The following is a 12,807-nucleotide window of genomic DNA, read 5'->3' as shown; positions in this document are numbered from 1 at the left end:
ATAACGTATCTGCTGCGGTGGGTTGGCAACCTGCCCGGGATTGGTTCCTGCCTTGTGCCCTGTGTTGGCTGGGATTGGCCCCAGCAGACCCCCGTGACCCTGTTTTCAGCAGGTTGGATGATGGATGGATGGATAACGTACTGTATCTGTTAAAATCTGCAATATAATTTTCTTACAAAAACAAACTGGAGTGCAAAACAGCGCCCCCTATGGTTTGAACTTTACAATTATAAGAAACACAGATGAAACGATTTTTAGATAAAACAAATTGTCTAACCATAAAAATCAGTGAATAAAAATAAGGATGGGATTATATTAACATAATTAGAAAATTTAAGGCAACAAAGAATTAAAGGGAATCTGATCCACAAAGGTCATGAAGAAAGACTACCTGTCCTTGGGAATTAAGAAAGCACATCATCATCATCACCACAATGAAGATAGGAAAGGCACTATTTAATAAACAGATGGATAGATAGGAAAGGTGCTACTGATAGATAAATGGATTGATGTGAAAGGCACTATATGATACATAGATAGGAAAGGCACTATATAATAGATGTGAAAGGAGCTATATAACTGAAGTCTTTCATATGATAGGCAGAGAGACAGATAGAAAAATAGATAGATAATGAAAGGCACTATATAATAGATACTGTATATAGATAGATGAAAGGCACTATATAATAGATATACATAGATAATGAAAGGCACTATATAATAGATCGATCGATCTTTATTGGTCTACAGGGGGATTTTTGGCTTTTTAGGGTCAATGTTAGGCCTAAAGGAAAAAAAACACAACAACAACAAGTGCCTAAAAAATATTTCAGATGGGAAGAGGGTGTGAAAAGAATGGAAATTGTGGTGTTGAGTTACGGTAATGAAAAGGTAAAACTGGAACAGAAAACAGAGAGCACATTAAAGAGACGAGGGTCAGTGCTGCTGGTGGCCGTCCCTCTTAAGGTGAGGACAAAGGGAGGGATGGAATGTCCTAAAAAGGAAAACAGCAGTCTGATCCTTTTCTGTGTTAACTAATGTTGTCTTATTTTAATTTATTTTGTCTTATTTTTCTTTTCTTCATTATGTAAAGCACTTTGAGCTACTTTTTGTATTAAAATGTGCTATAGAAATAAATGTTGTTGTTGTTCATAAAGCCAAGTACACTAACTGGCCTCTTTATTAGGCACACCTTGCTAGTACCTGGTTGGACCCCCTTTTGCCGTCACAACTGTCATAATTCTTCATGGCGTAGATTCAACAAGGTACTGCAAACATTCCTCAGGGATTTTGGTCCATATTGACATGACAGCATCACACAGTTGCTGCAGATTTGTCGGCTGTACATCCGCGATGCGAAACTCCCGTCCCACCACATCCCAAAGGTGCTCTACTGGATTGAGATCTGGGGACTGTGGAGGCCATTTGAGTCCAGTGAACTCATTGTCGTGTTCAAGAAACCAGTCTGTGATGATCTGAACTTTGTCACATGGCACATTACCCTGCTGGAAGGAGCCATCGGAAGATGGGGACACTGTGACCATAGAAAGATGAACGTGGTCAGCAACCATACTCAGGTAGGCTGTGGCATTTAAAAGATGCTCAACTGGTACTAAGGGGCCTAAAAGTGGGCCAAGAAAATATCCCCCACACCATTACAGCACCAGGCTGAACCATTGATACAAGGCAGGTTAGAGCCACGCTTTCATGTTGTTGCCCCTACCATCTGAATGTCACAGCAGAAATCGAGACTCATCAGAACGGGCAACGTTTCTCCAGTCTTCTGTTGTCCAGTTTCGGCGAGCCCGTGTGAATTGTGGCCTCAGTTGCCTGTCCTTAGCGGACAGGAGTGTCACCCGCTGTGGTCTCCTGCTGCTGTAGCCCACCATCTGCTTCCAGGTTTGACGTGTCGTGTGTTCAGAGATGCTCTCACACCTCGGTTGTAACGAGTGCTTATTTGAGTTCCTGTTGTCTTTCTATCAGCTCAGACCAGTCTGGCCATTCTCCTCTGACCTCAACAAGACATTAACTGCCCCTCACTGATATTTTCCCTTTTTCTGACCACTCTCTGTAAACCCTACAGATGTCTGTGTGTGAAAATCTCAACAGTTTCTGAAATAACCACGCGACACGTTCAAAGTCACTTCAGTCCCCTTTCTTCTTCTTCTTCATTCCGATGCTCGCTTTGAACTTCAGCAGGTCTACACGTCTAATATGTGATTAGAGGTTTGAGTTAAGGAGCCGTTGAGCTGGTGTACCTAATAAAGTGGCCGCTGAGCGGGTCTGTGACTGGGTTTAACGATTTCTGGATGTTGGAAGTAGAAAAGGTGGATAAGTCGATGGTTTTCAGTTAAATGCAAACATCGTGATTGCCCTGATTAGGGTTACATGAACGTCACAGCGGTGGGGGATCAAGAATGATGGTCATCGTCACGACCCACTGTGACCCCACTACTAGTATAAACAATAGCAACTCGCGACCCTAAAGTGAGATTCGACTCCAGTAGTTTGGCGCACAAGATGGCATTCAGTTTGCGACTTTGTCAGGTGTGGGTGGCACAGTGATGGCGCTGCAGCCACTTAGTAAAGAGACCAAGGTTCACGTCTCGGTGTCCTCCATGTTTGGAGTCTGCCTGTTCTCCCTGTGTTTCCTCACACTGCCCAAAGACAGGCACGTTCGGTGTACTGGCCTGTGCCCATGTGTGTTTACCCTCCAATGGACTGGCACCCCATGATAACTGGGATCGGCCTCAAACCCCATTGGTTGCCACCCTGAAACGACCATATAAGGACTATGCTAATCCGTCTCATGCAAATACAATTGGGGTGCTGCAGATCCTCATTGGCTGGTAGAGCAGCCTCCCTCCCAACACATCGAGACCCCACCACCTCCATCGTGTCTGCATGGCATTCAAGTGCAGGAAAGGTGCCAGCATCTGAGTGGGTATCCGCTATCAATCACCTGGCACACAGAAGGACATGACTGCTGTTACAATGACTGGCGTGGGCCGTGTGAGGGTTCAGCCCGTTATCTCACCAACAAGGCAGCCATCATGGACGGCACCGTCATGTCTGCTGAGGCAACTTACGCCTCAAAATAAACGAACGACAGGGTGACCCCCCAGCCACCGAAATACACGGTGTGTGTCAGTCTCATCTTGGCATCACAGGAGACTTGTGTGCGTTACTGGAATGTCACTGCTTATAGTTAACTAACCAAAGTGGCGTTATTGTCACTTGATGTCAGCTTTGGACTGCTCAGTTCACGTCAAGAAACACCGAATGGCTCTTCACATCCTAAATCGGCTCACAAGCCAGCAGTCATCACGAGCAAACAAACAAAAAACGCTGCCAGTCTGTAAAGGGTTGTTCCTTTCCTATCTGCCCAACAAGCCACGTTGTGTCAAACTGTTGAGGCTACGAGTGGGCGGCGGGACACGAGCTTCAGGGAGTGAATCTCATTGGGGTCTTTAGTGCCTTTGGGTTTCTAATCCTGAAAAGTCACAACAGCTGGCCAATATAAAGTGACAAAACCAAAACACAAAAAGGGTACTTTTATATTATCGTGACGCAATCATTTCACCAATGGTGACGAGCAGTCCCTCTGTGTCACGAGAACAGAAAAGTAGCACAAGAAGTTCTTCAGTGCAAACAGACACCGGCTCTCCGAAAAGGAAACTAAAAACCGAGTCCGACTCGCTCAACAGGCGTGTCCTGCAGGTTTTCATTCTAACCATCTTCTCCATCAGTGACCAGATTTGGCTGCTAATTAACATATTTTTTGGTTTAGTTTTAATTAACTTGACTCTGCCGCCCCCAACCCCATTGTCTCTTTTTCCTTAATTAGCAGCCAAACAATAAAGAGACACAAAACAAACTGCCACTCAAGCAGCTCACCGGTGCCCATCACACAATATCTGTAAATAAAGAAAGGCAGAGGTCTCAGTAAGGCTGATCTCTCAGGTCACCCAAACATTTTGATGGCGTTCTTAAAAAAAAAAAAAAAAACAAGAAAATCAACCGTTTTGGAAATGTCTGCTGTGGCAGAATGAGAGCAGCAAGAAGCTGTGGAATTAAAGAACGGGTTTAATGAACAGCAAGAATTGGCTTCTCATTAAGAAACGGGTTGGAGTTTAAAATCCCAGATTAGCCGGTCATCTGTCGGCTCGTTTCTGTTTGGCTGTCATTTAATGAAGAATCAATTCAGAGGACTGAATCCTTAAAAACAGGGCTATTAAAATGAAGGGAATACATTTAATTAGCAGTGAAAACTGGGCACTGATTAGGACAGAGGTGGGCAGAGTTGGTCCTGGAGGGCCGCAGTGACTGCAGGTTTTTGTTCCAACTCAGTTTCTTCATGAGAAGTCAGTTCTTGTTGATGAAGCCCTTACTGCTTAAGTGACATTTTTCTGCTTCATTGCAGTGGTCTCACTTGTTAAGGTTCCTCACTCTTAATTGCTTATTTCGGTCTTAAACAGCTGCAGTCACGGTTTTAATGGCTCCTTATAAGCAATAAAAGGCAAATGACAAAAGATCATTTATGATTTGAAGCCTAAAATGGATCATTTTCAGTCGGTCACATTATACTCTTAAGTGTTTTATTAAACCAAACTGGTCATTTAGCCCGTTACAATAACGGGCGCTAGAACAGTAGTCCATAAACATTAGTAGGAACAGTCTAAATTAAATGGCAAGGGACTTTGACCTCACTCTTTTTCTTGGTCGTATTTTTCTTTCTTTCAGCCTTTCTTTTGTTGTTTACTTGCTGAGCGGACTGTTCTTCATGGGCTGCCGCCGTGTATTGTGTGTCTTTAATTTTCTGTGACAGTAATACTGTCTTGTACGTCCGTAATATACCTTTAATTTTCTCTGGCGGTAATACAGGCGTGCGCGTCGGTAATATGCCTTTAATCTCCTCTGACAGTAATACTGGCTTGTATGTGGCTGTAATATGCGTCACTGTATTGTGTACCTTTAATTTCCTCTCGCAGTAATACTGGTTTGTATTTCCGTAAAACTCCTCTAACTTTCACTGACAGTAATATCGCGCGTCACACCGTGCCCCGCGCATGCGCAATTCACCAAAAGACACACACAGGGATTTTATTAAAGAGAATACTGCAGGATGAATCCACACAGGTGTAAATGGAAACTAGATGGAGAAGTGCTGGCTGCTTTGTCATTTACATCTTATTGCTAATAAGGAGCCATTAAAACACTCAATGCAGCTGTTTAAGATTGAAATAAGCAGTCAAGGGTGGGGAACCTTAACAAGCGAGACCACTAAAATGAAGCATCAAAATGTCACTTGAGCAGTAAGTAATTCTTTCTCATTAAGAAACTGGGTGGGAACAAAAACCTGCAGCCACTGCGACCCTCCAGGCCCGGAGTTCGACATCTGTGCTCTAAAACACGGGTGTCGAACTCCGGGCGTGGAGGGCCGCGGTGGCTGCAGGTTTTCATTCTAACAGTTCACCAGTTTTCACTGCTAATTATCTCCTTTACCCTTCATTTTAATAGCCCTGTCTTTAAGGATTCAGTCCTCTCAGTTGATTCTTTTCTTCATTAAATGGCAGCCAAACAGAAATGAGACGTGAAACAAGCCAACAGATGACCAGCTAAATTGGGGCTTCAAACTCCAACCAGTTCCTTAATGAGAAGCCAGTCTTGCTGTTAATTAAACCCGTTATTTAATTCCACAGCTTGCTGCTGCTCTCATTCTGCCACAGCAGACATTTCCTAAACTGTTGATCTTCTGTTTCTTATTATTGACCTGAGAGTTCAACCTTACAGAGACCCTCATCTTTCTTTATGTCCAGATAATGTGGTTAGCTGGTCATCTGTTTGTTTGTTTTGTGTCACATTATTGTTTGGCTGCTAATTAAGGAAAAAGAAAACTAAGGGGTCTGAGCGGAGTTAATTAAACCTAAGGCAAAAGAAGTTAATTAGCAGCAAGAACAGGTCACTAATTAAGAAGGTGGTTAGAATGAAAACCTGCAGCCATTGCGGCCCTCCAGGACCGGAGTTCGACACCCCTGCTCTAAAATAAGCAAAAACAGAGGAGTTTAGAAAGGGGGCAAAGACTTTTTCTCACCACTCTACTCCTTGTACACTTGGTAATGCTGGTGAAAATGCAAACAATCAAATGTGCACTTCGTGTAGATGTTGCTTACACATTAATAAATACAACGTTAAGAAGGAGCACAGCGGTCGGTCAGGTAGACTGATGCTGCGTTCCGTTTACATCGGAAGTCAGAGCTGGGAATGTCGTCACACCAGAGTTCCAACGTGTGCCAGTAAAACAATGCAGACCCCTTCTGGAAAACCTGTGTGCTCGACAACTAGTGAACAAAGCAATATCGGCGCAACATGTCCATGGATAGACACTGGGCAGGACTGGGAGTGCGTCTGATTTAACGGGACACAGACAGCGAGACAGACAGGCGTACTCGTAAACAGTAGAACACTGCAGCGCTCACAAAGGTTCACAGATTGGGCTGATGTTATAATTTAAAGTGGGAAAAACCTGACAGCCCAAGCTTTAAGTTTCTGTTGGCGCATACCAGTGGAAAAACTCCAATTTTCCAGTTCAAATGGAACGCAACATAACACACACACACACACCTGTGGTGAAAGGAAAAAAAAAAAACACTAATTCAACTTTTTATTTTACAATATGTAGGATTAGTCTACAAGTTAAGGCAAAACATACCAAAGCTTTATCTTTTTTTTTTTTTGGATTGAAAATTAAACTTAAAAAGATATTCCTTATGTAGTACCCCAAATGTAAGAAATTACCATACTTTGATTAAAAAAATAAAATAAAGACAATCAATTAAAGATGTTCAATAGCAGTTTTGTGTCGTAAAAACTAATAACAACATATACAAAGCTCTGTATAATGAGATACTTGAATACCTAATTAGATTTAGCTCATTTTGTACAATAGTTCAGAGAAGCGACGTTAACTGATCAGTCTCTGTGCAGGACGCTATGCCATAATTGGGCAAAAAATGGAACAAAACATTTATATTGTGACGGCCACAAAACCAAATGTTTGTCTGGTAACATTAAAAGCGTTTTGAGTGATTAAATATAAAGGTGTACACTTTGTGCTTTGTGGAAAATGCGTTTCATCCACGGAAGCTCTCCAATCTCCGGTCCACACTGGTCAGGTCGGCTGTCGTTATGAGCCCACCGGACCCCCCCCCCCCCACCACCACCATGACAACGTGAACCAAGATGGACGCAGCCCTTAGCAGTGATCAGACATGATGCCGCTTATAACTCCCCCTTGAGCACACCCAGGCAGCTCTGCAGCAGCTGTAAATTGCCCTAAAATAAAATCAAAAAGAAAAAACAGTTAAGTCCGTTCTTCATTGGCCTTCACGACCTTCTATGGTCGCCACCATTGACATCAGGCTTGTTTTATAAGAATTACTCAGCAGTTGGCGCTCCACTCCTTTTCACTTTTGTGCACATTTTGTTAAGTTGCAGCCTTGTGCTAAAATCATTTCATTTTTTTTTACCCCTCATCAAGCAGCACTTAATACCCCAGAAGGACAAAGTGAAAACAGGATTTTAGTGCTTTTTGCAAATTTATTATGTACTAGCTGCCCCCCACAACTCCACCCACAAAGTAGTGAAAAACAGGACAAAGTTTAAAAATCAATAAAATAAAATAAAAAGTAATTCTGGTCAAGGGTGGCACGGTGGCGCAGTGGGTAGCGCTACTGCCTCGCAGTTGGGAGACCTAGGGACCTGGGTTCGCTTCCCGGGTCCTCCCTGCATGGAGTTTGCATGTTCTCCCCGTGTCTGCGTGGGTTTCCTCCGGGCGCTCCGGTTTCCTCCCACAGTCCAAAGACATGCAGGTTAGGTGGATTGGCGATTCTAAATTGGCCCTAGTGTGTGCTTGGTGTGTTTGTGTGTGTCCTGCGGTGGGTTGGCACCCTGCCCGGGATTGGTTCTTGCCTTGTGCCCTGTGTTGGCTGGGATTGGCTCAAGCAGACCCCCGTGACCCTGTGTTCGGATTCAGTGGATTGGAAAATGGATGGACAGATTCTGGTCAAGCGGAAGGTTCCAACGTCAAACGTTCCCACTGTATCTGTTCATATTCAGCTCCGACAGGAGAACGCCCCCCGCGTGGCCGTGATGTCTCTGCTAATGAGTGGGTACCCTCGAAAACAGTGGGGGCTCAAAGTCGGTCCTGGGGGCCCGCTGTGGCTTCAGGTTTTTGCTTCAACCAGATTCATAATCAGTGAGCAACTGCTAACGCTGATCTCAATTAATTAGCTGGGTTTTTTTTCTCTTTTCTTATTCTACAAGGGGGCTCCGCCCCCTGCTCGCTTCGCTCGCCTACCCCCGGCGTTTTGAACCCGTGCCCGCTGGGCAGCTACGTGTCCGGATGACGCACGTTTAATACGGAGCGTTTGCCCGTGTCATTCTGGAGTCCCCCACTGGTAATACAGACCTTCGTCCGTACTATTACGCGGTGCATTTTGGACTACTGCGGACCCCGTAGTTTTTCTCGTTTCAGTTTGTATCTTTGGTCAGTTGAGCTCATGTTTTTCAAGCTTTTGAATTCCGGTCTTCATTATCTGTAACCTGCTGTCCATGTGCGTGGCCCCCTTGTTCAACCTGTTTATGACGTTTTACTTTGCTTTCTACTCGGTCTTTAATTTCTGACCTAGCTTTATTCCGGTTTTGTTTCAATGACACTGGGTCCGTGGTGATTATATGTAAAGGAGGCAGTCTAATTTTACCCTTTTGACAACTATGTGTAAATTCATTATTTGTATTGCCAGTTGTTTCTTCTGGGAAGTTAAGTGAATGACAATGATTGCAAATGACATTCATTAATCCCAATGAATTTTCCTCAATAGTGGACTCATTATTGAAGGCGTTGTCAGCCAACTGGCGTAAGCATTTAGCAGGTGTCTGGCGTTGATGTCCGCGACGGGCATGTTTTGCTTGTGGCGTTTGACTGACGCGTTGTTGCATGTACATTATTTGTGACGCGCTATTTTGTAGTTTTAATTGATTTGCCACCGCTTTGCGAAATAAGGAGGATCGCACTCACTGTTAATATGTATCCTTTTCTGCAGTTGAACGGTTAATAGTGCTTTATTGTAAGGAGATACACCTATGCTGCCTAGTGTGAAGGTGTTCAGATGACGTATGTTTAATATGGACGTTTCCTTTAGAAATGTGGTTTTGGGTGTCACTTCTTATTGGGGGGGGGGGGGGGGGGGTTGAGGATTGTTGTTGCGCGAGCGTCTTCTTTCTTTTTGTGTCCCATGGGCTTGACACCTACGCCGACACCCATGCTGCCTAGTGTGAAGGTGTCGACGTTCACTTTAGAATATGTGGCTTTGGGTGTCACTTCTTATGGATGTGTGGGGGGGATTGTTGTTGCGCGAGCGTCTTCTTTCTTTTTGTGTTCCTGTGTCTTGTTTGAATCCCCCTCTTTGTGTGTGTCCCGTCCCTTGCTTGTAGGGTCTGTGGGGTGGTTTTGTGTTCTTTTTTATTGTCTTCCATGGGCTTGTTGAATCCCCCTCTTGGTGTGTGTCCCGTCCCGTCCCGTCCTGTGCCTGTAGGGTTGGGGGGGTGGTCGTGCCTTGCCGTTGTGCGCTCGTCTGTTCTTTTTTTTTTGTTGTGTTTAGTTTAGTGTGCAATGTGTTTTGTGCTTTGCCCGCGGTTGAGTACTTGTTTATGTGCCTTTTCCTTTTTTCGGTGCTTGTGTGACTCCTTTTTGTATGTGCTCACTCCTTTTTTCTGTGGTCTTGTCCGCGACTCGCGGCCCCTCATCCGCCTTTGTCGCCCTCTTTTGTCCGCCTTTCTCCGACTCTCGCGGACTCTTTTTGCGCCTGCGCCTCTCGCGGACCCTCATCCGCCTCTCTCGCCCTCTTTTGTCCGCCTTTCTCGGCTCCTCAGCCGACTCTCGCGGACTCTTTTTGCGCATGCGCAGTACGTCTTTTTGCAGCTACGGCCCATGGCCGGATGTGCCTGCGTCCATCATCCGGTTTAGCATTCTCCGGTTTAGCATTCTCGGTTAGTAATATAGATATTAAGAAAGCACAGAGGGATGATTTTTACATTTATTATAAGACATTTAGAAATATTTCCATTTCTGCTATAGATTTAAATGCTTAACTCACTTTTGTTGTTTTCTTTATATTTTGCCCCTTTGTTGTATCTTATTAATGACAATTAAAAACGAGCAGAGCAGACACCCAGGAAAAGGACACTGAATCATGAAAGGCTGCAACTACTTTAGCGTCAGACCCACTAATTAGAAAACAATGGCTTAATTAAACACCTGGAAAAATAAAGTGAACATCAAGATCACTTTATCAAGATAAAAAAAATACATTATTCCCATATAACTGCTTAGTACATTTTAATATAGAGTTTTTTTTTTTTTTTTTTTTTTACCAAACTTAGTTTTCTAATTTCTATATTGTTCCCAAAACACAGAATCTGGGCAATAACAGCTCACTTAATTAGCCCAGGATTCCAATTAAAAACAGAAGTGGGTTGAAACAAAAATCCGCAGCCACAGGAGGACGTTGAGAACCCCTGCTCTAAAAGACACGGAGCTCTGATCTCTCGCTCAAAAACGTCAAATCTCTAGATCGGGTCACCAACCTTTTTGAAACCGAGAGCCACTTCAAAAAGGTACCGAGTAATACGCAGGGCTACTTTTCTGATACAAAACTTCCTGAATAACAAAGTTGCACGGTTCATCTTAAATGATATTATTAATGTACAGTAATCCCTCGCTATATCGCGCTTCGCCTTTCGCGGCTTCACTCCATTGTGGATTTTATATGTAAGCATATTTAAATATATATCGCGGATTTTTTGCTGGTTCGCGGATTTCTGCGGACAATGGGTCTTTTAATTTCTGGTACATGCTTCCTCAGTTGGTTTGCCCAGTTGATTTCATACAAGGGACGCTATTGGCAGATGGCTGAGAAGCTACCCAACTTACTTTTCTCTCTCTCTTGCGCTGACTTTCTCTGATCCTGACGTAGGGGGGTGTGAACAGGGGGGCTGTTCGCACACCTAGACGATACGGACGCTCGTCTAAAAATGCTGAAAGATTATCTTCACGTTGCTACCTTCTGTGTGCAGCTGCTTCGTGAAACGACATGCTGCAAGGTGCTTTAAATACTTAAAAGCTCGAAGGGCACGTATTGATTTTTGACTTTGTTTCTCTCTCTCTCTCTGCTCCTGACGGAGGGGGTGTGAGCTGCCGTCTTCAACAGCTTTGTGCCGCGGTGCTTCGCATACTTAAAAGCCAAACAGCCCTATTGATTTGTTTGCTTTCCTCTGTCTTTCTGACAGGCTTTGCTCCTGATGCGCACTCCTTTGAAGAGGAAGATATGTTTGCATTCTTTTAATTGTGAGACAGAACTGTCATCTCTGTCTTGTCATGGAGCACAGTTTAAACTTTTGAAAAAGAGACAAATGTTTGTTTGCAGTGTTTGAATAACGTTCCTGTCTCTCTACAACCTCCTGTGTTTCTGCGCAAATCTGTGACCCAAGCATGACAATATAAAAATAACCATATAAACATATGGTTTCTACTTCGCGGATTGTCTTATTTCGCGGTTGGCTCTGGAACGCAACCCCCGCGATGGAGGAGGGATTACTGTACTGGAAATTTTCTTTAGCTTTTCTGCCATGTTTTTCTTAATTTTTAGGGGGTAAAATCTGAGTCTAGCTCCCTGACGTAGCTGCGCCCGTTTGCTTGTCTCAGCAAAGAGTGGAGGTTTGTCTTGCGCACGATATTGAACATCTACATCAATGCAAGTGTTACTGATTCAAAAACAACAGCAACACAAATACAATTTTTAGACAGAGCTCCATGGGGGTCTAGTGCTATTTTTAGAACATGCCCTGTGGGCAACTCACGTGGTCCCTGCGGGCACCGTGTTGGCTACCTCTGCTCTACATGATAATGTCCACTGAACAAACCAGAATCGCTAGCTAAGCGGAGGTGAGGTGCGCTCCAACACGTGGCGACAGGTAGAGCGACTCAAATGGAGGCTGGCGTGTGAGTGTAGAGGGCCCCTCGCCTCGGCCCACAGCCTGTCTCTCCCTCTCTCTCAGATTTGAGCAAATAAATCAGCACCGCAGATGAACTCTGATACTTAGCAGCAGGGCTGTGGAGTCGGTAGATAAATTCTTCGACTCCTCTGTATTTAATATGCTAATGTATTTTCCATGTTGATTAAAGGAAGGCAACTTCCACGTCATTTAAACTACTGGCTAGGAAGCGGACTCTCTACCGTACTGGCCGTTTAAATAAAAGACAAAAAAATGAAAACTAAGGTTTTATTTATTGTTTTTATCAAGTACAGTGGAACCTCGATTTGCAAGTAACTTGGTTTACGAGTGTTGTGCAAGACGAGCAAAAATTTTTAATAAATTTTGACTTGATAAACGAGTGAGGTACGAGTACGAGTAGTATGTCTGCTGAGTGTCATGTGATCACAACTGAGCTGATGGTTGTTCTCTCTCTCTCTCACTGAGGGATTGTGGGTAATCGTCTCCTATTCTCCGTCTGAGTCGGCGTGCCTCACTCATATTGTCAACATCCGTACGAGCGTATAGTGTCTACTACAGCATTAGCATTGTGACTGTGTGTGTGTGTGTGTGTGTTGTGACGTGCGAGTCCCCATCTTGCACACTAAAACACAAAGCTGAGTCTCAGTACTTCAGCAACACCAGCTTTATTCAGCTTGAAACAGACACAGCAGTCAGGCAGGGCCCTGCACATTTATAATGTTCCTTGTATCA

The 12,807-nt window shown here is 44.1% G+C and overlaps 1 protein-coding gene across 2 annotated transcripts in view; it reads right to left on the bottom strand.

The window, feature by feature from the left end:
• Window positions 1–6,647: 6,647 nt before the first annotated feature.
• The window catches only part of snx6 (sorting nexin 6), a 68,286-nt gene continuing 62,126 nt past the window's right edge, over window positions 6,648–12,807 (bottom strand). For both annotated transcript variants that reach the window (XM_028821222.2, XM_028821223.2), the window contains exon 14: window positions 6,648–7,335. In XM_028821222.2, the coding sequence (XP_028677055.1) occupies window positions 7,282–7,335 (54 nt within the window). In that variant the 3' untranslated portion in view covers window positions 6,648–7,281. The remainder of the gene's footprint in view (window positions 7,336–12,807) is intronic.

The sequence above is a fragment of the Erpetoichthys calabaricus genome, chromosome 16 (genome assembly GCF_900747795.2).
Source record: "Erpetoichthys calabaricus chromosome 16, fErpCal1.3, whole genome shotgun sequence".
Lineage (NCBI taxonomy): Eukaryota > Metazoa > Chordata > Cladistia > Polypteriformes > Polypteridae > Erpetoichthys > Erpetoichthys calabaricus.
Note: the sequence above shows the minus strand (reverse complement) of the source record. Positions and strands in the feature narration are given on the sequence as shown.